Source organism: Argiope bruennichi, chromosome 5, assembly GCF_947563725.1.
Source record: "Argiope bruennichi chromosome 5, qqArgBrue1.1, whole genome shotgun sequence".
NCBI lineage: Eukaryota > Metazoa > Arthropoda > Arachnida > Araneae > Araneidae > Argiope > Argiope bruennichi.
This window is the reverse complement of record NC_079155.1, coordinates 101,401,407-101,428,314: the sequence shown is the minus strand read 5'-3', so window position 1 is coordinate 101,428,314 and position 26,908 is coordinate 101,401,407. Positions and strand designations below refer to the sequence as shown.

General features: G+C 29.0%; 2 protein-coding genes across 4 annotated transcripts in view; one reads left to right on the top strand and one right to left on the bottom strand.

Annotated features, from left to right (window-relative positions):
• Positions 1-24,701, top strand: part of LOC129969490 (uncharacterized) — a 35,122-nt gene extending 10,421 nt beyond the window's left edge. For both annotated transcript variants that reach the window (XM_056084088.1, XM_056084087.1), the window contains exons 2-12: positions 2,187-2,411; positions 3,998-4,099; positions 6,817-6,981; positions 11,653-11,910; positions 13,252-13,310; positions 13,386-13,478; positions 15,581-15,764; positions 16,993-17,092; positions 19,066-19,172; positions 22,097-22,228; positions 24,458-24,701. In XM_056084088.1, coding sequence (XP_055940063.1) covers positions 2,187-2,411; positions 3,998-4,099; positions 6,817-6,981; positions 11,653-11,910; positions 13,252-13,310; positions 13,386-13,478; positions 15,581-15,764; positions 16,993-17,092; positions 19,066-19,172; positions 22,097-22,228; positions 24,458-24,586 — 1,554 coding nt within the window. In that variant the 3' untranslated portion in view covers positions 24,587-24,701. The remainder of the gene's footprint in view (positions 1-2,186; positions 2,412-3,997; positions 4,100-6,816; positions 6,982-11,652; positions 11,911-13,251; positions 13,311-13,385; positions 13,479-15,580; positions 15,765-16,992; positions 17,093-19,065; positions 19,173-22,096; positions 22,229-24,457) is intronic.
• A 1,246-nt stretch (positions 24,702-25,947) lies between these two features.
• Positions 25,948-26,908, bottom strand: part of LOC129968745 (kidney mitochondrial carrier protein 1-like) — a 32,274-nt gene continuing 31,313 nt past the window's right edge. For both annotated transcript variants that reach the window (XM_056082954.1, XM_056082953.1), the window contains exon 11: positions 25,948-26,351. In XM_056082954.1, the coding sequence (XP_055938929.1) occupies positions 26,313-26,351 (39 nt within the window). In that variant the 3' untranslated portion in view covers positions 25,948-26,312. The remainder of the gene's footprint in view (positions 26,352-26,908) is intronic.

Genomic DNA, 26,908 nt, shown 5'->3' with positions numbered 1-26,908 from the left:
TGTATTTTCGCATTTATTTAAAACAAGAAGAAAATTAAAGAATAAAATTTTTTAAATCGATCGAAAGTCAAAGACAATAAACGAAGAAAAAAATTAATAAATTTCAACTATTTTTAATTATATATATATATATATATAAAATATTGAATCGCCAATTACACAGGATAGGGTTATATATGGAATAACACATAGGACAAATGGCTTCCACGACTTTGCTAGCACATAAGCACTCTTTTGTCGAAATTTTCCATGACCATTTTGCATAAATGTGGCTGAATTCATTGGTGCAACATTGAATTTCCACCTTCAAAGCACGTGTGCTTGCGAGCTTGTTGGCATATGCTTTTGACTTCAAATAACTCCATAAAAAGAAATCCATGCTGTTAAATCACCCGATCTAGGGGCTTGATCCTCAAGTTTTGGAACTGACTTTTATTATTTTTGAAATATTGTTCGACATTGAAAACACGTTGTTCTATCACTTCATTTTTTAGTAACTTAAACTATCAGCTGTTAAATGTTTCTTTTAATAAGATTGCCAATACTTTACTGCAGAAATGGTGGATTAAATTAAATTATTATTATTATATACAAGACCATATTTTTTAGCCTGATGCTACAACGTGGTATATTATAGGGTTTAAAAATTTCCTCGAATTATTTATATATATTTTTTTTATTATACAGATTATTTTTTTTAATACAGTTATATAAGTAAGATTATGATGGAAGAAAAAATAATAAAAAATATCGTGCACTGTCCGCTATTTCTAGCAAAAATAAGAATTGTTTTATCAGAAATTCTATCGGAAAGTATTCAATGAATAACAAAGGTTTCACTGTTTCTCTTCATCGATTTCGGTCACAAAAATAGAAAGACGGAAGTTGAATATCGTAAATAATCTGGTTCAGTCTGGATGAAAATGTTTCAGCATTAATAAATAAGAAAGATTTTTTTTGAAAGGGATAAATAATCTTGTAATGTCTCTGAATATGTGAAAAACGAAACAAAAACAAGACCGCAGGTTAGAAAGATTCATAATAATTATCAAATTGATTACGATTATGTAGAAAAATGTTCCTAATTTTCTATATTCTACAGAAGCTTCTGTAAGAAATGTAAAAAATAAATAAATAAATAATAATAATATGATTAGTTTTAAAAAGAAATACATTATACAGAAAAATAAACGAACATTTGTTTTAAATTTAGCATTGTTTTAATATATATATATATATATATATATATATATATATATATATATATATATATATATATATATAATATTCCCCGGACCTGAAGGGAAGTTTTTCCTCTTTTCCCAAACAGCTCAGTATGCTCTGAAACATTTTTCAAAATAATAGTAATAATAATAATTTTTTTAAAAAAAACATGATTCGGCAAATATTTTTCTGCGTTTCCAAACAATTTAAAAATTATTTTTATGTAATAATTTTTCGTGAAGTCTTTGACAATAATTAGTAAAATAAAAAAATTGTATTCTGCATTTTTAAAACGGATAAAAAGTATAAAATAATTTCTCTTACCCCCATAAAGATTGTCTTGAAAAATTATTGATTGTGAATTGTTCAAATTCTTAATCACAAAATCTGTGTGGGACTAGGAGAAATTATTGTATATTTTTTAGTCCGTTTAAATACATAGAATAGTATATATATATATTGTTTTTAAACCTTGCGTGTGTGAAAGTTTGGAATCAATTATAAGCTAACTTCCTGATGAGCTAACGGCTTGACATAGCGCCATCTGTCTGTAATGAAAGGTTTCAATTGATTGCAAAATTTGTACTGAACAGATAGACAAAATAGCGAGTTGATATTGCATAATCATCCATTTCCGAGCTATGGTATAAGACCTACTTCATCGTAAAGTTAATTTAAAATCGATTTCAAATTTTCACCAAATAGACTGACAGAGAAGAAAGTGAATTAATAAAAACGTATTGATAACAATAATAATATTCTGCAAAGGCATCAAATTTTACAAATTTTTAAAAGCAATGAAATTTTAAAATAAATAAAACTAACAAACTAAATAATAATAAATAGAATAATCGAAGAAGACATTTTCAGCTTCCACAATTTGGGAAGTTGAAACGGATAGTTACATATTGACTTCAACTACTGTCAAATATTATAGTTAGTTTCATTATTATTTTTTCCAGCTCTCATCTGACCATTCAAGTCCTCCAAATTCCATCCCGTCAGTGGAATTCCGGGATCGTCTCAGGATTTCCCTGACAGAGGAGGATTTCTATCGGCGCAGTACTTACGGCAGCATCCAAGAGTCCGGACACCATCAGTCATGTTGTGTAGCAGGGGAACATTTCCTCACCTCCCACGAATATGCGCGCAGGAGTCTCAGTATGGACAGCGCAGTACACGTCGACGTAAGTTTACTGCTGTCCCTTCCAGATATTGCCGCTTTTTGTGTGGGAGAAAATATTTATTATTCCTTGTACATACGTGATGTATCTTAATCAATCTACAACAGAAAGGCTATGAATATGTTTAAAAACAATAAAAAATCCAGCCAGACTTTATTAAAGTTAAAGCACACATTATACATTCATTTAATCAAAAAATTTAAATTATATGTCTGAAAATAAGTAAATATATGTACTGAAATATTTCTAATCAGCAACAATTCCCTCTTTTCCTTATGTTTTGAAATATTTTTGAAAGATAAATAGGTTAAACAATGCCCAAAATACCCTTAATTTTTATTTCTTAATAACCGCCTTTGGTAACCATTTATTCGGGCGGGTTTTTTTTATTAGCTTTCCTGGCTGTAAAATCATTAACATAGAATGCATTTATTTAATAGCAAGGTGAGTTTTATCTTGTTAAATGACAAGATTGAAAAATATGAATTTAATGGAATCAATCTATTAATATTACTACAAATGTATATTTAAAAAAAATGTATGCAATTACGAAATAAATACGGAAATGGAAATCCTTGTTTCGGAATCAATGTTCAAAGAAAGTAATTTTTGATCTTCATTTTAACTATGGCAAAAATATTCGATTGAATCCATATTTGCGCAAAATACCTAACAACATTGTTACGATATTCTTACGATATTTTTCGGCATTCAGAATGACGAAGAACATCGTGGAAATATCGTCCATTATCTTGTGCTAATAAGTATGGTTTGATGGAACAGTGAAATTAGTTCGAAATTTATCATGGCAATAAAAACATTGTTAGATTGTGTAAATCAAATTAAATTTTCAAAAATTATTAAAATTGGAGAAAAATTTGTATCAATAATATACTGAGTTTTAAGACAGCATAAAATTCTTTTTTGTAAAGTAACACTATCACAAGATATAGCTTAAATTTATTATTTATATTTTAATTAACTTTTGGATTTCGTTCAATGATCTTCCTCTTATGTGGTAGAGCACATGTAGAAGAAGACTACAATCGGATAAAAATTGCACAAAAAAGATATATATATATATATAAGTGTATGTAATAATATAAATTTAATTTAACTCTTAATTAATTTTTATCTTATATTAATCCATGTTACTTGCTACTAAAATTTTCTCTTATTTCCTGATTTAAATCCCACTTTTTTATTTAATTATTTCTAACAGTACCCCTAATAACTATGGCATTCTTTTTTAAAACACCTCTTTCCTAAGTCGACACGTGTCAAAGAAACTCTTTCAAATCTCAGAACAAAAAACTGCTGCACTTTAACAAGTTCAGCCCTGAAACGTTAGACCATGATTAGATCTTAGCTAACTATACTTAGCAGCTACATATTTAAGAAATAGAAAGTGAAATCATAATTTAATAAAGAAACAAATAAACAATCAAAATAAGCTGTATTTTTGTATTAATTTATTTTCCAAAGTAGAATTGATAATTTTATGACAATAAATAAATTGAAACTGATGAAATATTTCTGATTTATCGATTTCCGGTTCTGTTTTAAGTTCATTTTGTTTTGTTCTATAGATATCAGACCTGAACGGAGAAGGAGATGCTCCTAGTATTCCCTTATCTCTCAAAAAATGCAAAAGAACGATCATCGCTCCTTATTCCTGTCTTCTGTCTTTCGTGAGTATTACTTTTTTATTTTCTCATATTCGTAGTATAGAAAAAATGTAGTAATCGTGAAAAAATTCAAACTTGAGATTTTGACGAATCTCCACGTTTTAGACCTCTCTGAGTTCGAAAAACACTTTTTTAGAAAATGTCCGTCTGTCTGTGACAAAGATAATTAAAAAAAATCTTTGAGCAGGACGGTTAAAATTTGGTATACGTTTACATCAAATTTTTAGATTTCTTCAAATTTTGAGAAAAATCTGTTCAGAAAAAATCCATCTGTCTTGTTATTCGAATATAAATTGATACGATAATTATAAAATGAAGAAAGCTAGATTGATCTATTCAATGCATATATTTAACATTTATTGCGCATATAAGGTGCTTAGAATGCATATTCACTATGCAAAGCAACACAAATCGAGCCTTATCACGTTCTCAAACCAGAAAATTGAGAAGAGCATAATCTCGCTTGTTCTTTTGCATATTCAATGTATTCGCTGCTCAATTTAAATATCCTTGAAATTCTCAAATATACGAAAATGATTTTCATTACTTTCTCGTATACGAAGTATAGAGGGGTTATTGTAATCATCAAGTAATTCGAACTCGATATTTTAACGAATATTTCAGACCTCCGTGAGTCAGGAAAACACATTTTTGATATTATGTCTGTCTGTATTCATGTCTGTGAATATGATAATTCAAAAATGCTTTGAATTATCATAGATGATGCTAGAGGCTGAAATTTGATACATGGACTTTAGGCTAAATACGTAGATTTTTATCGAATTTCGAATGAAATCCATTCAGAAGAAATCTGTCTGGCTATTCAAATATAAGTGAATTCGATTATTACAAAACTTACAAGGTAGATAGGTAAAATTTGTTTCACAAGCTTAGCATTTAAAATTTAGATTTTTATCAAATTTTAAACCAAATCTGTCGAAGGTTCACTGAATGTCTGTGCTTTCAATTGCATATAAATGCAATGGCTTAAATGATTGAAATTCGGAATGTAGTCCTGAAAACACAATTGTAATTCAGTGTTAAAATTTGGTTAGGATCGATCAGAAAACAGACGTCCAAAATACATATTTGCTCAAAAAATTCAGTAAAAGTGTTAGATTCACATCAAAGATCTATATTCCGTAACTACTGTTCACCAGTGCCATGCCATGTGTCTTTCCCTAAGTCCACAGTTTAATTTTGGGAGACGTGGGATAAGACTATTATTAGAGAAAATGCGAGAATGTTTCAGGAAGACCACTCCAACTGTTGTTTTTACCTGAATGCATATTCACTATGCAAAGCAACACAAATCGAGCCTTATCACGTTCTCAAACCAGAAAATTGAGAAGAGTATAATCTCGCTTGCTCTTTTGCATATTCATAAATTAAATGAATTAATTACCCGAATAAAGATGTCTTTAGATTAAAATTAAACTTCCAAGAATATAATGGAGCAAACGATAAAAAAATCATCAGTCTAATAAAATGATAAAACGGAATACATAAATAAGATGACGAGGTAAAATTGATCCCCACCAATAATAAAACTAGTTCTTTGCATTATACAATAGGATGAATCGTAAGCCTTGAATCTTGATTTCTCGGCCTACATTATTTAACACAGTTTTATCACTATTCAATCTGGTTGTTGTTTACTCTTATTACCACTGAATACTACGGACGCGCGTTATTATGGTATCGTTTCTTATGTTACCACATTATAACTCAGATTTTTATAGTGGACAATCACATACCCTAATGGTTTTAAATAGATCATAAAAATATCTCCATAATGCTATCACTTTATCGTTTTCTGGTTTTAAAGATGAAGAGAAAAACGGAAATAGGTGAAATAAATTTGAGATGTATGAGAGAATCAACGAGAGTGATTTCACCAAAATTTCCTCACACAATCTCTAATAAAAGTGTTATCCCAGAAACCGCCTTATATGGCATTGGCGTTCAATAGTTACAAAATATCAACCAATTTTTATTGAATGTATCCTGCCATCTTTGGCGAATTTTTTGGCTGTTAATCTTGACATGCGGTTAACAGAATCCGAAACTCGAATTTGTTTTCACGCCTTTTTCGGCTCTATTGAAACTAAAATTTGACACAAAAATGCACTTTTAGTTTCAAAATTCGATATTAAATTTGATATATTTAAATCTTTGCGTCTTTGAGTTAATGCATTTACATATTTCTGAAAATACAGACCAACAGAAGGTCGACCCTTTCTTGGATTTGGCTCAAAATTTAAAAGCTCTACTCTATAGATGTTAAATCTATGCACTGAATTTAATCTATCTAGCTCTCTTCGTTTTGTAGATATCGTGTTAACTTATATTCGAACAACCGGATAGACAGACTATCTCTGAATGGATTTTGCTCAAACTTTGACAGAAATATACAAATTTGGTATAAAGATCATATATCAAATTTCAACTGTCTATCTGAAAGCGTTTTTGAATTATCTTTGTCACAGACAGGCAAAATATGTTTTTCGAACTCAGGGTTGTCTGAAACGTGGAGATTCGTCAAAATCTCGAGTTCGAATTCTTTGACGATTACTATACTTTCTCTATGCTATGTATACAAAAAAGTAAAAAGTAACTTATATCCATGCAAGTCTTTAAAAACAATATCGGTCATTAATTTTTTTTAATTCTCAAAGTCTTTTATTTTCTCTCTCTCTCTCTCCTTCCTCTCTTTCTAGATTGGTTGGAGACCATGGTTTTATGAATCTCTAAGCCGAAGGTCATCATTCTGGAGGTACTTCAACTGTGTCTATCCTGCATTTGTTCTTACCCTCATCGTCAGTAACTATGTATTCCAAGTATTAAATTGCCAAGGAAAATTCAACATTCATAGAGATGTAGAGGTAGTACGCCAAATATGCCTTTTCAATTCATTTGTACCATTCTTTTATTTCATACTAGCCGCCTTTGGCGACCAGCCGGTTCGCCAATCTTAATGCTCGTTAAAATTTTAATAATTAAATATTTTATGTAATTCCTACTTTAATAGCTTCTTCATCAAATATTTTAAAGCTTCAAATTTTGATAGCCATGTAATTCACTCATAATAATATAAAGTCCTTCAGCCATAACATATTATGTATCTCTCTAATTTGCTGTTAGTTCCGGTAGAATTTATGCTTAAAATTAAAATGGAAATGACTAAACTGCAATTAATATAATATTTTTTACTGAAACAAAGCATTTTTTTTAAATATGATTACTGATAATAGAGTCAATGAGCGTTTAAACTTTATGGGCACTAAAGAATATCTCTCTTAAGTTATGTAATATCTCAAGAATTTGTCAACAAAATTTTCTCAGATTCATCATGAACATATCGATTAATTAACAATGTTTCATTTTAAATGCATCAAACTTTAAGAAAATGAATCGTTTAAAATAATCGGTCGAAAACAGGTTTAAAAATACTACTTAAAAAACGATGTACTTAAAACTATAAGAATATACAAAAAAATATATAACTAACATAAATACAATTTAATTACAAAAGCATGCAACTAACTTAAAAATAATTTAAATCATTGAAAACAGGTTAAAAAAAACTACTTAAAAAACGATGTACTTAAAACTATAAGCATATACAAAAAGCTTGCTTTTGTAATAAATACGATTTACTTACAAAAGCATGCAACTAACCTAAAAATAATTTAAATCATCAGTTGATAACGGTTGTCATGGCAACAATCAGAACATAATGCGCATGCGTGAATTTTCTTCGCCAGTTACGGCAGCGCAAATGCGTGAATTTTTCTACGCCAGTTGGGGTAACGCTATGCAGATTATACATTTTTAATTTCCTTTATTCTGTGTTATTTTAATTCAAAAGTACTTCAGAATGAATCTGAAACATGGATTAATTAACAATGTTTAATTTTAAATGCATCAAACATTAAGAAAATAAACAGAATCGTTTGAAATAATCCGCCGAAAAATGTTAACCCTGGCCTCATTACTGTTGGGAGAAAAAAAGACTGAAGCTTTACTCATTTGGAGGTGGGGAAAATGGAAGATTTTTTTGGCGGAAAAGTTGTCGGTGGGGAAAATGGAAGATTTTTTTGGCGGGAAAGTTGGTTTTTAATTAATAATTAAAATTCTAGTTAAAATTTCAAAAAAAGGGACCCCAGGTGCACATTCCCGACCTCTAAGGTATACATGTACCAAATTTGATAGCTGTATGTCAAATGACCTGGCCTGTAGAGCGCCAACACACACACACACACACACACACACACACACACACACACACACACACATTGAGCTTTATTATAAGTATAGATATAGATAAAAAGAAATTTAGGAGGCATCTTTTAGCTAATAATCAATTTTTAATAAGCAAAGACTAATATGGAAGGGTAATATATAGAACATCTATTGAATATTTACATTATACTTGCGGTTTTATCAACCTCTAACTTTAAACTCGGTGATTCATCTTAACGAATTAGCAAATGAATTATTTTTCAAAGATCTATATTCATTTTTTCCCTTCTGTACACTCCACTACCACCCAAAAAAATAAAATAAAACAAACGGAATCTTTTTTAGAATACAGACTTTCAAATTTTGCTTATTACATTGATAGATTTAAGCAGTCTTTACAACTAAAACGGTATATAAGTGTTTTTATTTGTCGAAATGTAAATCATTTTATATACATATATACAGTTAAAAGTAGCTTAAGCACACCCGAATTTCACAGTTTTGATAAATATTTGAATGTTTTTATTAATTCAATGCATACGTGGAAGATAATTTGTACATTTTAACATCCAACAATATTGATTTTTCTTGATCAGTAGGGGTCATAATTCACCCGGTGCAAAATATTATTGTTTCACCTCCCCATAATAGTTTCCATGGGGGAGACTAAACAATAAGACGATATAAAATAATATAATAATATTATGGCTATATATCATATTGCTGTTTCTTTGACTTCAGAGCGGTCTTCAGAACATGAGAATCATACAAACCCGGCCCATCTATAACTTTTGTCATTACGCTATTGAGGAGACAAACACCGCAACTGAGCTAAGAGGTTGCTCTTGTTTTATATGATACTAGCTTTTACCCGCGACTTTGTACGCGTGGAAATAGATTGGAATTTATAGCATCAATGGTTTTATCTTCTGTTACTCCTGCGCATGCGTGAATTTTCAACGCCAATTGGGGCAACACAAATGTATGAATTTTCTACGCCAGTTGGGGTAACGCAATATAGATTATAAAGTTTTATTTTCCTTCATTCTGTTTTATTTTAATTCAAAAGTACTTCAGAATGAATCCGAAAGATTGATTAATTAACAATTTTTAATTTTAAATGTATCGAACATTAAGAAAATAAACAGAATCGTTTGAAATAATAGTCAAAATCATTGGTGTGGGGGAGAAAAAAAATCCCTGAAGCTTTACTCATTTGGCGATTTTTGGCGGGAAAGTTAGTTTTTAATTAATAAACAATTAACCACTCAATTAAACGGAATAAATAGTAGCCTATGTCCTATTCCAGACTATAATCTATCTCTCAGCTAAATTTCATCCAATTCTGTTCAGCCGTTCTGGCGTGATTGACTAACAAACATCCATCCAAACTTTCACATTTATAATAGTAGTATAGATTATTTATTGTATATAATTTTTAAACATGATACAAGTGGCTACATTCGATAACTTTAAACAAAATATATAATTCTTTTTCTTTCTTTAATTGTATTTGCTGTAAGTAAATCAAATCGTGAAGCAGTGGCATATCTGTCACTTTTGTTTACAATAAAGTGATAAAAATGCAGAAGGTGTTTACACATTTTTAGAGCGATTTTTTGAGACTGTTTAATAAATGTTTAAAATGTAAAGACTATTTTTAAAATGGTTATTCTGAAGTTTTACTGGACTGTAACCCTACATTCGTATTTTCCATGATAGAAGGGTTTTGCCAAAATTTTAAGGAGTATTAACCTCCATTCCTTTTATTCTACTTTCCATAATACACCACTTGCGGTGTATTTGCGATTAAAAACAGCGTTTTTTAATAGATAAAAAAACACAATAATCCGTTGGTGAAACATCAGGGAACTTTGCAGGATTATATTGAAAAGATATATATGCAATATCTGTATCATCTTTCATTTTTTTCAAGGAATGCGTTACGTTTCAAAATATGACTTCTAGCATTTTCACCTTTTGTTTCACTCTTTGAAGAGCATTAGGATTCAAGAAATATAATTTCCTTTATAAATATCGAAGGAAAAACTTTCTCTCGTTAATAGGTTGGGTTGAATTTAACTTTCTTTCCATTTTCCTTATTTTTAATTTCTCACTGTGAAAGAATCTTGATACAATTTATAAATCTTTATTAAAACTTCGCCATTGATGGAACCAGGTTTTCACATTTTTATTTTCTTCATTTTCAATATTAAATAGACCTATTTTTGTTATAGTCATTTGCTGCAGCAGTTAAGCCATGTTTTATCAAGGCTAACATTTCCATTTACTTTCTATTAAATAGTTTTCGTACAGAGTTCTACAAACTGCTCTGCGTTGAGCCACATGCATTGGTAAAAGCTGGTGAACATTAGATTTTTTTCTTTTTAAGCTTCTTTGAGTTGGAAATCTTAATTTATTACCTTATTTATTATTGGTGCAGATTATTTAAAAAATTTGCGATTGATTTTTGAACTGGCAGATTTTTACTTGTTACCGACAATTTCACTTTAGAAATATTTGAAAAATATGTACCTTTTTCGGATATATACCTTTCGGATATATACTTTTTCGGTACCTTTTTCGGAGTCTTATATAATATTTCCATATAGAAGTAGTGATTGAAGATTTTCCTTTTACAATAAATGATGTTGTTTCACATTAATAAATTTTAATGCCATACATTTCATAATGTTTCTGAATAATAGAACAGGGATATTTCTCTTCTGAAAGGGCAAAAACTTACCCTTCAACCCACAGTTTGAACGAAGAATGAATCTGAAATACGATACTTTTCATTTCAAATAAGAGATAATAAAATGAAAATCGATACAGACGATACTTTTCATTTCAAATAATACCAAAATTATGATCCCCCCCAAAAAAAAATATATTTAAAAAAAATTCTTTGTTGAAATGGTTCTAAAAATGTATAAATATTTTCTGTACTTGTTTGCAGATGTAGAGATACTTTTCTGTTAGAACAGCACAAATCACCATGGAGCTAAAATTTTGGCCCACCAACCAAACATCATGTTGTAGCTAAATATTAGCTTTAACGTAGTAACATTGTAGAAACAGTATTAAAATATTAGCAACAACATAGCAACGTAGTATAATTAGTAGACAAGCATAGTTCTCAAATATTGGTGTCGATTCTCGACTCTTTACACTGATGTAGTGCAAAAATTGCCATTGTGTATAGAAAAGTGCCATATAAATATTTATTTTTCTTTTATTTATCTCGCCTTCTGTTTCAATTATATTAGTAACTTTAATAAGCTTACATATCTTTTTCATATCAAATGTAGCCCTCTCCTCCTACTCCTACTCCTCATGAAGTGAACATGAAGGGCAACTGCACTTGGGGAATGATAACATTCTCCTGCCATGCCAGATACGTCATGGACGCCATAAAAATTGTGTATAGGCCCATGGGTTCCGGCTATTGCGAACACATTGTACCTACTTATATAGTGCCCAGTTTTGTGCATTTCCTTGCTTTCGCATATGGGTTTTATCACTTTCGACTGGTGGAATGCGAGCAGTTGTTTTCACTGATGGAAAGAGTGAGTATATGTATAAAAATGTCACTATGAGACCCTATAGCTCTTTTAAAATAATTAAAATTTATTACATTAACATTAAATTATTGGCAGAAGATGCTGTACCGTATTTCCGCAATGTTATCAACATTCTGAATACCGGTCAACATCGTGTAGATATAGTAGCAATGTTATTGGACATAGTGTGCTAATACGGATAACATAAATGCAGTAGATTTGATAAAGGAAATTAATTTGGCAATCATTGGCAAAATTTAGACTGGGGATATCTAGTACATATTGACTGGCTCATTTCCAGCTCAGATTGGCTCATCATAAATCACATCACATTTAGTGGCATTTTTTACTAGTGGTAAGATTGCTTCTTTAAAAGGTTCCTTATTTGCCATTCTTTTTTTTTTTTTGTAAATATCATAACCAAAATTGTTTAAATAAATTTAAAACTAAATTTTGTTCCGAAAGGAACTATATAAATTTGAATAATATCAATAATCTTTGCAAATTTTCAAGATATTTTGCATTGGTCGAAAAGAAATGCATTTGTCATACCCAAACTGTTTTCTTCAAACCATTATTTCCATTAATTGGAAAATCCAATTATATGAATATAAACTATATTTCCTAATCTATACTTTTTGTGTAAAACAATAAGATGGAATCTAGACAAATTTGTATGGAAATGTCTACGCTGTCCTGCATGTACAATATATGTTTGATATCGAACTTTTCAAATTTCATGCCATTTTAATGAAATACTGTTATATTGCTTTATTGAGATTTAAAATCATAAATAAAGAGAGACACTAAGAGTATTTAGTAGTATGCTATCATTTTCAAAAGCGGAGGATCCCTTATTCTAAAAACCTTTCTCCAAATATCCACTATGGATGAGGATCTGGCTCAAGTTAAATCTGCCGCCAAAGGTCGAATTTCTATCTAGAGTGACGCGGAAGTTTTTAATGCAAGCAATGGCCCGGAGTCGTTCTCTTCATCTGACCACGGTTTAATTTAATACACAATTGCATCAAAGAGCCACCATACCTAAGAGCCTGATGCGAGTTAAATTTGTCAAACATCCTATTGCTGGTTTTGTGTTGAAATTTGGAGCAATGAATATTGTCTTAGCGGATATTCTCTTTATCGAACTACGGTTCTAAATTATTTGCCTCAAAATATTCTTTATGAATAGTCAATTAGAATGTTAATATAACTAAAATAATTAATCATGTATTATCTTTCAATTTCCAACATCCGAAATTAAATGGTGGTTACCACATGGTTTTTGGTTTAATTATTTCCATTATGAAGTGAAAAAAGTTATTTCATTTTTTTATTTATTATTAGGTATTTCTACAATCCAGTTCTACACGAGGTCTACAAAATGCTTTAATTCGCAACTCTAGGTGAGATTTAAAACGTTTTTAAATAATGTTTATTTCTGTAGTTGCTCATTTAAAATGTTTATTTCTTTATCTTAGGGTGTTCTTTTTCGCTGCTCTTATCTGGCTATCCTGTCAAGTTGGATTGGAGATTCTGTACAATTTTACATTTCCGCAAAACAGGTTAGAGTTGTAAGTAAAGCATTCGTTCTCTTCAATCCATTTGTCTTGATTACATTGAAAACTCTCTTGTAAACTTATACGAGTAACCAATTTGTAAAGAATTAGAGTTGTAACCCAGAAAAAATAATAAAGATAAATCCTTAATTTATTCATAAAAATGTGCAGCACACGATACAGTTTTAAAAATCAGCCCACAAACCCTGATACAATAGATACAAACATTCTTAATTATAACCAATTCAAAACCGTCTCAGCAGGTTAACATATCGGCTCAGTTCGAGTGATTGTCAAAGAGGTTCGGGGGATTGGGAGGGGGAGAGACGCACTTTATTTACACAGTATATTTTATTCGAATGTTTAAATTTTATGCCATTTGTGTGTTTCGATAGGTGCAACTGATATTTCTAGCTAAACTTTTATTCTATATTCGTTTTTTTTTTTTTTTTTTTTTTTAAATTTAACAGATTTTCACACAAAATCATTTGTTACAAATATTCAAAATAGCTGCCAAAAATATTTTAAATATAAATGCCATATAGAATTTAAAATATAACGTTATCATTTAACACCCGTCAAACAATTACAAGAATGCGTTCGTTAATGATTTTATGTTTCCAAAGTGACACTTATTCTAATTTGTGAATTTCACTATTGAAATTGTATTTATTACATGAAGCGTAGATAGAGAAATCGTTTGTAATAGCTGTTTCCTTCTAGAAAATGGTTTCTCGAAAGCGTTTAGATGATGTGTTGAGGGCCATCTTTAGTTTGAAAGCTGAACATCATCAAGCAGAAGCTTTCCGTGGTTAGGAGTGTATTGCATGGGGATTTTTGAGTTAGGAAACCAGTTCCAAATTATAGATATCTATACTACAAGAGTCACCCAAAAAATATCATTAATATAGAGAATCGATGAGTGATATCAAAACGTCTTATCCTCACAAGATATTCTACAATATATTCACAATATCATGTAGATATCGCAAGAATATTGTTGGGCATTGTGTGCAAATAACGTAACATCATAAATAAACAGTAATAACAGAGTTCTGTCAGCATCTCGTAATTGCATCTGGAACAACCATTTTTCAACCAAATTGATGATCGGCACATCGGGAGAAAGGCCTTTTGTCCGGATAATGACAAAATACATCCCTCTCATTGGGTTACAGAGGACGGACACATCTTTTTTTGAAGCCAGAAACATCGCTCGTGAAAAGGTGGGACATTTTCTTAGTTCAGATAAGTGTAGATTCAGAACATTAGGAGATTACTGATATTTCGTATGGTGAGGATAAGGGACCCCTCCATAAAGAAAAGAAAATGTCTTAGTTCTTTTATGTCTCCAAAAGAGACACAAAAGAAAAGAAAGTCATCACTTTGGTGAAAGTGTAATCTTGGTGTAGATAGATTTCACATTGAATGGCCGTACAACACTGTTTTGTATGAGAACTGATAACTGTTTAGTACTATAGCGATGAATTTCTGAACTTCGTGGAGTGGATTTTGGAGAAGTTGTTGGAGACAATTTTCGTGGAATTGATGATAGTGCAAAGAGATCAACTTGTCGGAGATTTGCCGTAAGAAGTTGATATTTATCGAATGGTACAGCCAAGAGAGAGAGGTTCGGAATGTTTTAGAAAGAGATATTGCTTGATACTCTCTCTCCTCCAAAGACCATAAATCCTAACATTAAATTTGCTCACTTTTAGAATAATGAGAATTATATCTACAAATTATGATCAAAAACTTCATTTTCATCCCAAGAGTTCACTATTTGGCTTATAAAGCGAGGTAGTCACATGTTTTATTAGTCAGAGAATTCTAGAAATATATTTTGACTGTTTTTATACCATATGTATGCCTGAAAAACAATTTATCCTCTTTATTTTGTTATATTATAAGTTTTTATTATTGCTGGACATGCATGGATAAAACTTAATAACAATAAATGAATCAGCATTCGAAATATTATGTTTTGTATTTATAACTTAATTTTTGTTTTCCACATTTGAAGAGTACAAGAAAAATATCTGAGTTTATTCCCAAATAGAAATCTTTAAATTTAATAACACCAGTTATAAAGAATGTTTTCTTTTTAAAAAATTTAGTTTAGGTGTGATATACAAATATGTGTTTCTGGGAGTCAAGTTCGCAGGCATGGTTCTTGTCCAGTGTGTGAATATGGCTGTTGCCATTAACTACTGTGTCCAGTGTGAAACCCTCATTCTGTACATAAAAGGTATCTGTCTTAAGCTGCACGAGAAATCCATGGAAATCAAATCAGCCATGCATGTAAGTTCTTCTGAATAAAGAATGTGATGATTCTTCATAAATTTTTTTGAACCATAAATTTTTTTGAAATGTCAATTTTAATAAACATTTGATTAATTAACTTTTGAAAGCCAATTATTTCCAAAGAGCAGAAGGTGTTGTATAATAGAGTACAGTGCTTTTGGCTACTAGAAATTTCAAAACTATTCAAAATTTTATTAATAATATAAAATAACAGAACTTGAAAATCCACAACTAGCGGCATTTGAAATCTTTGTATTTATTACAATCAGGTAATAAAACACTGTCAGGAACTTTCAACTGCTGCACTATTTCAAATAATTTTCTCACAATTCTTTGTTCATAAAATGTATTTTATTATAGAAATAGACAAATTCAAGCTGTCGGTTTTTAAAGCCTAAAATTAAAATTATAGTCTAAAATGACTTATTATATTTAAAAAGATAAGTAGATGTGGGATTCTTAGCTTGTGCTATGCAGAATAATACAACAGAGGAGGAATTCAAATAAGAAAAAAAAAAATACCAATATTTTGAAAAACTAATAAATTAAATCAAAGCCAAATTAAATTTTTGAATATTCAATTTTTAAATATTTTAAAATGAAATAACTACTTTAAACATAGGTTATTGAATTCTACTGAGAATAATGTATTAACATTTTATTTTTGGTGCATATACATCTTAACTGAAAATTTTGTGTTTTTTAAGATTTGCCTTGCATTCAGAAAGTCGAATTATTTTGCTATTAATCCCAAAATAATATATATATATATATATATAAAAGAAAGAAGCTTAGAAGGAAGATAGGGAAGTTGCTAAAAATGGCATGGAAAAATTTTTAGGTTTAAAGGGAGTCCTTTTAACTCCCTCTATCAATAATTATTTTTAAGGAATATCTCTTCTAATAAATGTTTATTAAATAAATTATCTTTTCTAAATGATTATTAAATAAATTGTGTTTAATAACAGTATTTTTTTAGCAAAGCAATAATACTTATATATACTTAAATACTAATGACACATCAGTGCTTAAATATAATAAATAGAATATGAGAAAAAAGAGAATAAATGCATTTAGAATCCTTAAATGATTAGAGATTTATAAACAAAAAAAATTATAACTGCTACAATTATTCATATATTTTCTTTTTTCATTAAATGTCTATAATTTCTGTCGGCAGTATGAATCTGCAAAGCAATTGTTACTAGTTTCCGTTATTTTCTAGGAAATATTAGGCGTCCGAGAGTATATAAGTCTCTTAAATGGAAATGTGGCAAAAATGATGGGACTGTGCATCGTCAACTTCACAGAACTCACTATTTTAGGTTAGTTTCAATGTTCGAGTATAGTATATCAAAATATATAAGGTTTATCAAAATAGCAATTAAATTTTCTCAAATATATAAAAAAAATTCCAAGAGAAAGAAATCTATTTATAATATTTTAAAAAATTATTTAATGTTCAAAAGACTACATTCAATTTGATGGTTCAATTTAAAAATGTGTTAGGTAAAAATAAGCAAATTGTAACGGCATATCGCGGAGAAAATCCGTTTTCTAAATATGTTTATGGGGTACCATTACTAAAACTAATTTTTGCGGCAAAAAAAACAAAAAACAAATAGAACCAATAATGTTATTTTTTTTATTTAATTCTTGCCAATAACAGATTTTTTTTTATCTAAGCAAATAATATCAAAAAGATTATTTCCGAAAAATATTCTATTTTTGTCTCTCTACAGTCTTTTCTTGCTATATTTTCAGTAAGATTAAATACTAATGGGATTACGATATTCTGATATATTATCTGTGATAAATTTATTTGTTAGAACACGTGTCAATGATCAAATGTGTAAGGTCATAACATAGTCCAAGAACAAAAAGGAGGAGGAAGTTAATTCAAAAAAGGGAAAGACAGACTGGTGTACATTTTAACAACGAATTACTCTTTGTTAGAGGTTACCTTGGAGATTCTCCACCTAATTTTGCTTCATTTTTATGCGCTAGCAGAGCCCCTTTTACCTTTATATTTGCATAAAACATGTTTTAATGCTTTTTTTTATACCTTTAAATGATATTTCCTCGAAACTTACGAAAAACATCCCAAATTAAAATCTAATAGATATATTGCGTTCAAATTTGGCATAATAATTTTTTCGATATGTTTGCAGTTTCTGAACTAGAGAGTAAGCAATCAATTCCTTTAAGAATATTCAATAGTTGTTTTAATGCTTCACGATGCGAAAAAAATACCTGAACATTTCATGTTATTTATCAATCAAATTCCAATATTTGAAGATCGGATGGAAGTTGAGTTTTTTCTTTAGTTCAGGAACTAGGAGATATATTTATTAGGAACTAAGAAATATATTTATTAAGCTGTCTGAAAGCCTTTACAAAAAATCATTTGAAATTTTAAACTAAAAGGTTTTTGCTATATGCCTTTCTTTAGCTAAAAAGCTCATAATTTTTGCCATTATTTTTTAACAAAACTTTTGATGTTTACAAGTGCATTTTCATTGAGTTGATGTTTTTTCAATTTATTTTATACAAAAATATTACAATTTTAAGGCTTTTTCTAAAAAATTCATTCTTAGCATAGTCGCATATCTTAAATACTGTCAAGGCGCCGCAAGATCTTTTTGACGATGGCATCTCCCTTTCATAAAGATATTTTGATTCATAAACTTAGCAAGATAAAATATATCAAGTGAAATTGAAATCACCACTATAATATTTGTTTTTCATCTGCCACAATATGATAGAAAATGAATTTGAAGATGCTGTCAATATTGTTTTATATTTAATAAAATAAAAATTATTTCCAACATAAATATTATTTTTTTAATTTATGTATAAAGAATTATTTCACATTTTTATGCAATTAAATAAAAAAAAAATGACAATTTTCATTCCTTAAAAAGGGTAGATCATACTGAATTTTTTTTATTATACAATGTTTCTCAAATTCCGATATTTTATTTATATATTACAAAGTTCAAAATATTTTTTAATTATTGTTTACTTTCAAAATAACATCATAGTAAAAGAATTTAATGTGAATAACATTTATTTTTCGAGTTAATTTTTTTGATATTTAAATTATATAATTTAATCCTTTCCCAAGCAAATGTATATATATATATATATATATAAAATGGGAAAGTAATATTTAATTTCATTAAAATTTATAACCAAAATGTGCAATCATAAATTAATAAGTTCATTTTGATGAAAAGTCTCATTTGAATAAAAATAAACACTATATATATATATATTTTTACTTATCTTTTATTAGGTACAGCTCTCTTATTCTTGAATAGATTACAAGAAGGAACTGTGATCAGTTACAGAGTATTGTTTCCATTTCTGTGGTTCATTGCACTCATAGCGCCATTGATTCAAGTAAGTACAAGAAACTTCTGCGTTGCGTGGTTAAAATTTAAATATCTTTATTAAAATCACTGCAGAAAAAAATGATCGGCCATAGATTTTTAAATATTGGTGATACAGAGATAAGACCATGGTAAAGTGAATCATAAAAAAAAAAAAGTTTAATGAATGATGAAAAAGGGAGTTCACTTGTATAACATAATATTCAGTCGTAATTCAATCCCACTACTAATGTACAGGATGGTTATAATTAAAGTTTCACTTTGAGATGATCATCAAATAAAAACTACTGGACCAAATTAACCAAACTTGGTAATAGTTTAAAGAAGGTCATGCAAATTTCCCCCCCCCCACACACACACAAAAAAAAATTCAAAAACTCACCACCAAGGGAGAAATGGCGCTGTATACAATATTGTTAAACAAAATAGGACATGAAGGCATTGTTGTAAAATGTGTTTAATCGTTTCTGGAATGTGGTACAAAGCATGTTCAATGTGACATCCATCATTTTCTGAAAGCAAAGTAAATCGCATTACTGCAGTCTCAACAACAGCTCTTAGTATATCCCTCTTTCTGAACGATGTCTTTGCACAGCACTCCCTTCAATGCTATCGCATTCATAATAACATTTAACGAGAAAAGAATGGTCTTGCATGGTTAGAGACATTGTTGATTCGTAAAAATTTGAACTCTGACAAATAGGCTCACGTTTATCCGGAAAACCAAATGACGTATAAAGCGCATCTGCATAAATCATTTGCTTCTTGCTACCATAAGCCAATTAATTACAAGATATTGCGGTTTTACATAATCCCACAAACATTTTTGTTTAAAAAACGATTAAGCACATTTTAAACCAATGTCTTCATGTCTGATTTTGTTTCACAATATTGCATACAGCGCCATCCCCCCCACAGTGCTTTTTTTTTTTTTTTTTGAGAAAGAAATTCTTATGATGTTCTTTAAACTATTGACAAGTTTGATAACATTTGGTCCAGTAGTTCTCCTTTTATGACCATTTCAAAGTGGAACTTTAACTATAACCACCCTGTATATTAATTATGAATTGTAAATGGTATATGTATGCAGTAAATGCTAGCAACAATTATAAATATTCAAATATCAATTAAATCAATGCACATGAATTTTTTATTGAATTTCAATTGTACCATAAATTTTTTATTAACTTATTTTCTTCTTTTTTTTTACATATTCGTACCTCTATGTTCTGTAATACGTACTATGAGTATCCGATATTCTTATGAGTGTGTATATGAATACACACACACACACATATATATATATATATATATATAATATACACATATTTTTTTCCTTCTTTTCCACAAAGGTCTAAAAAGAATATTGTATGAAATAGCAAGCATATTTTTGTGTATTTCAAAATCTGCATATGTAGAACTCGGATCATAATACTTAATTTTTTTTACTTTTAAAATAAATGAAAGAAAATGAAGGATGCTCATTTTTTTTACAAATAAGTGCAAGAAAAAGATGGATAAATGGAAAAAATTTATCACGCTAAATCATTGATATTGTAAATCTATGAATCATGAAAATCAGAAAACTTGTAAATATTGATTGTAGTTTCTAGGTGTTTTTTTTTTTTTTTTTTAATGAAAACCTGATCTGGTGTTAATGATTTTTTTTATTTTACATCAGCAGTACTTTAGCAAGCCAGGAAAAATTAAACTATGCATTTTATCCTACAGATCAGCATTTCTTTTCATTTAGGTTTTCTTTTTTAATTACTGTAAGTGTACATATATGACAATGCTCCTGGAAAAAGTTATAGAAACTAGTAATACGTATAAATGGTTATAAATTATGCGTATCATTATGAAAGGAAAAATTGAGCATGTTTTACTAAAAGCAATCAAAATTGCTCTTGATAAATGGCATGAAATAGTTACCTATTAAAATGCAAGCACATTTTGAAAAGCAAACATGATGTCGAATTGTTCCAAATAAGAGTGATATGATGCAAACATACATACTTGAATGGAAAATGTTCATTCCAGTGTTTATTACATGCGGAAAAATAATGGGAAATACTTTCCCAGTATTTATTGCATGTGGAGAATATATTTTCAACGGCTTCTGGCAACTAACTTGTTCGCTAGAAATATTGATTATATTTAATTTCAATTTAGATATAACTTCCTGTCCATGATTTCTTCAAATTATCAGATATTTAAGGCGAGTTATTTTAACTATTTTTCATGTATTCCGTTCATTGTGCACATGGACTTTCCCAATGGAAACAGTCACATGACATCATAAAGCTATTAAAAACAAAAACGTGGGGTTAATCCATCTTCTACATTTTGCGCTATAGTAACTTCACTTTTTATTCGTCTTGCAAACTAGATAGATTTAAATAGAATCCTTCTTTCTTAATTTTTAGCAATGGGAAAAAAATCACACGTTTAATTAATTCGTTAAACAATTTGAATATCTGGGCAGCAATGTAATCTGTTAGAAATTAGGTCCAGAAAAACTTTGCACAACTATTTAATAGGTATCATTAATAAGGAATTAAAAAAATTAAACAATTTAAAATATTTTTGCAAAAAATATATATATAAAATTGGAAATTATCGCAGAAAAATTCCAAAATTCATTTAATTTTGAATTAATAGGAATTTCAAAAAAAGTCGCTCCAAAGAGCATATTCCCACTCATCAAGGTATATATGTGCCAAATTTGGTACCATAGGTCAAATAATATAACTTGTAGAGGGCCAACACCACACATTCATCTTTATTACTAGTAGAGATATCCCAAGCCCAAATTATCATGGCTTCGCTACAGCATATAAAGGTAAACTGATTTACAACTTTCCAGTTATCATTACCATCACAAATTTTGAAACTGCTTTAATAGATATTCAAAATCCAATTATAACATTACAGGCAGCGAGGCTCACTCAAACCGGCAGCAAACTGCGACAAATATCTTTCGAAATGAGGGTATTCGGCTACCAGACGAGCTCCATGCTAGAATTGGATTCGTTTGTTTTGTTCGTCAGTGGAGCCACTCTCAGAGTAAGTTAAAATGCATTATTCTCTTTCAATAAAATATCTATTGTTAGTGACAATCAAGCTAGCACTGGATCACTTCAGAATAATTAAATATATTTTACTAAGCTTTAAAAAGCCAGGGAAAAAAATTTATATGAACTGAAACAATAAAATTTTTAAATACAAAATATCGATTATTATAGATGCTTAAAAATTCTATTCAGATATATCAGTTATAAAAAACAGCGGTAATTCCCCACCCCTCAACTTTCACCTAGATTCTTTAATAAAGGTGTTATGCCCCTTCCCCTTACAAAAATTGAGCAAGCCCGTGAAAGCTCAGATTTTTATTTTCAGTCCTGCATATGAGCTTTTTGTGTTTCGTAAATATAGTGAAGAAAACCGAGCATGTATTTTGAATGCCTTTCTTTCTAACGATTAAAACCAAAATCTGGCACAAAACTATAATTTTAGAAACAGGATCATATACCAAATTTCATTTAACTATATCATATTTTTGCTTATCTCATTTGCATGCATACGAATGCAATTTCAACAAATATTCAGCGCTTTGACAGACTGGTACAAAACTAGATGGAAATCTACTTTTAGGCGCTAAAACTCTGTACCAAATTTCATTCATTTACTAGTTACCGTGTTTGTAGTTTCGTGATCACTTGCACTTGGGTAGAAAAATGATAAACCTTCTATGAATAAATTTCGTAAAAATTTAATAGAAATGTACAAATTCGTTGTAAAGACCACATACCAAATTTCAGCCGTCTAGCTCAAAATGTTTTTTGAGTTATCGTGTTCCGTTTACGAACACGATAAAGGAAGTCCGTTTTACGAACAAAGGGAAGTCTAAAACTAGCAAATTCACCAAAGTCTCGAATTCCAATTTTTGGAAAATTTTAATATTTTCATCTATTGTCACTTAATTTGTTAATATAGTATCGTCTATCGGTCTTTACATTCATATGCATGTAAACACGCAAAATCGCAGATAAATTAAATTTCACATGCGATCTTATTACTAAAATCCTAGTCCTGTGTCATATTTTAGTTTCAATTGTTAAATAAAAAAGCATCAAAAATACATCCTATGTTTTTTCATCGCTAAATAACGAAATATAAAATGCTCATGTGAAGGACTCGGCAAATAAAATTTTGAGCACTTAAAATGCTTACAACTTTACCCAAGGTCTACAATTTGTATGCAACTTTCTTAAAAAGTATGCTCAAAAGTTACAGAGAGATGCCACAACTAGTTTCTTAAGCTATCAAAATAATTTTAAAAAGTTATTGTCATTTCTCATTTAACGAATAACGAACCCAGAAAGATGGGGGAGGCTTAGTTTTTTGCAGTGTTTCCGATATTTAATTATTCTAAATCAGCATTTGTTAATACATACTGAAAGATATGAATAAATTTAATAATGTCAAAATAGTTGAGAAAGTTTTAATTCTGGTATATGTATTAGCAGGCTAAGATAATTAAAAAAAAAATAATATTGGTAAACATCAATTTTTTTTTAACTTCAAGAATTATTTCACTTACTTACAGATGGAACAAAACTAACACATCTTGTCTATTATTATTCCTTAAATGCTTAAAGCATCATCATCAGAGACCAGATTTACAGTTTAAACATTTCAAAAGATGTGAAGAAATAAATAGACATTCAAAAGAATTAAAAAAGAATATGCTGTTATCAATGCAGGATACCATTTATTACTTTTGTCATGAAATATCGGATAATTTGTCGTTTAATTAAATAAAAAGCAAATAAAAGTTATAAACAGATGAAGTACGAGCAATAGTCTTGACAGTTTAAATTAATCCTTATTGCCTTTTATAAAAATTTAAAAATTCCCAGAATAAATAAATTTTTCATGTTAATGGTAAATTTAGTGTTACCCATGGCAAAGAGTATTAAAAATAACCTGACAATTGAGTGTGTTATTTACACGGTTAAAGAATTTATTCCGATATATATAATTAGAAATAAATATGAAAACTGTATGCATCTTCATTAAGGAATCCTTTCAATACATATGTGCATTAAATAAAAGTTTGTCTGTTGCAGCATAACAAAGCACATTTAGACAAAAAACAAAGCAAAGAACTTGTATAAAACAAGGTTCTAAAAAGCAAATAATAAATGTCAAAGAAATATTGTCATAAATGTGAAATGAAAATAAATATTTTGATTTAAAACTCTAAAAATAATATGCATGTGTTTATTACAGTCAAAGCTATTTGGTGTGACCGTAAGGTCTTCTACAGTGATATTGACACTCGGATTATCAGTATTTGTTCTTCTCACTTTGATGGTGGTGGATCTCTTGTCAGTTTCCGGATATGAAAGGTTTTTCTAGCATGAAATATATCTGAATATATTGCTCTTTAACTGTGATGTTTTATTAGACTTTTATGAACAAACAAATATGTACATTTAATTTTTCTAATCTTGAAATAAAGATAATAATTATCTCTAAGTTTATTTTTTATAAAATAAACTTATTCTTTTTAAAATAATATAATATGCTTATTAATTGTTCTCTATGAGCCAACATATACTATCATTTCTAAACTGGATGTATCAGCAAGAAAGCAATGTTTCTGAACACATATCATCCATATACATGGGCAACATAAAATTAAACTTTCTTAACAGACTTTTAAGGATTAAAATTGAATTGTAGTATTCATTACAATAATGAAATAATATTTATTCTAAAATACAGAATTAGTGTCATATTAAGCTATCTCATGTCTGCATATTTTAAGCCCAGAAACTGCATTTCTTGTAAAAATAAGCAACTGATCATCATTTAATAAACAGATTGATTAGAAAACCACTTCTGTTGTGATTTTGAGTACATCTTTCAAAATGTTTGAAAATTACAATTTTTTTCAAAACCTGCAAATAATGCAAACAGATTTACCTTAGTCTATGTAATGATAACTTTTATAATAATAAATTCAAAATTAAACCTGCTAATGAAGAGGATTCAGAAACAATGCATGTAAAACTGGAACATAAGAAATAATTGAAAATAATGCTGATTTAGACTGACTTTAAAATTTGTTAAAATATATTGACGTTTTTACCAAAATGAACTTTACTTCATTAATAAATAGAAATCTTAACTTGCAGCATACCATCAAATCAAAATTCAGGAGAAGGCTAAATAGTTGCTAATTGAAAAAAAAAAAAAAAAAAAAAAAAAATCCAATCCCTGTATTAAAATATATATGTAAGTAAGAGTTTATTTTATCTATATTCATTAAAATGTATAAAGAATATATGTACTCATGAAAATGTGATTTAATAATAATTTGATACCTTTCTTTCATTAATTTTACCTTAAAGTACAATTCTTGTATTGAATTAATAAGCTATATCAGGACACATTAAATTTGGTTGCTGTATCTTTTCATGTGCACCATTGTTCAAACAACTTATGAACATAAAATGATTAATATAAACAAAGTAGGTACTGCTTTGCATTAAACAATGAGTATTGTTTGATTTTATTTACATTATCATTGCTGATATTACTAATCTATTTTCATTGTAGCATCATGCGTTTTGAAGGTTTAATTATTAGATATCAGAGGTTATTCGCAGCAGGTCTATTTGCTAGCTTTTAAATTTGGCACTAGAAATCAATAACAACTTTTGCATTAAAAACAAAGCAAACATGATGAGATGAAATAAATAAGTTTTACAAAATCCACTAGAATAAAATTTATTAACCAATGCCATATTATCACATTTGGGAGGATGAAACAAACAAAGTGTGTATATATAGAGAAAGATATATATACAAGTATATGTGTATAAACTTCTCGAAAATTTGCTGAAAATAGATATTTTTGTAAACAAAACAAAATAAATAAAACAAGATGATTGACTCTAAAATAGTCCTAACAAAAATATCTAATACTGCAAACACTTTGCAGAAACTCTCCAATTCAACAGCAAAAAATTGTCAGCAAATGAAGCGAAGAGTGGTTTAAGCTTGGGCCATGGACTTCAGAATATTCCTACTGGCATTTAAGTTAAGTTCGCAAGGAGGCATAAAATCTGATAGGCCTTCAGTAAAGGCGCTTCATCTGTTCATACATTATAAAAAACTAATGCAAAGTTAAGGCAATAACTCATGGATAAATAAATGTATGGTAGTAGAATACAATAATTTGAAAACATTTAAATATATGAAAAGAAAAATATCAGTTAACTTTTTTCATGTTTAAAATATGAATTCTTTGCCCTTTTTTTAATACAAAGAAAAAGGTAGTATGATTTAATCAAAGGAATGCAAAGCATACTTTTTCAATTAGTATAATTAACTAAATGAAGTAATAAAAACTCTAGTGTTAATAAAAATCAATACTTTCATTACCAAATGCCCAACAATAAGGCATTTAAAATTTAGTACACAGAAAACTAATAATAATGCATATGCCATTAAAACTGAAAAGCATCAAACCAGATAATTTTATTTATATTACATATCACTCATTGAAAAAAAAATATTGTAACCAATGAAGCTGAAAAAATAGGAATCTGATGTGCTACTCAATTTGATATGGTCAGCTTGTATGCAATGACTGATTTTTTAAAAGTTAACATGGCAATTTGTGATAAAAAAATAATTTGTGTCCAAGATAAGAATAAATGTAGTTGATTT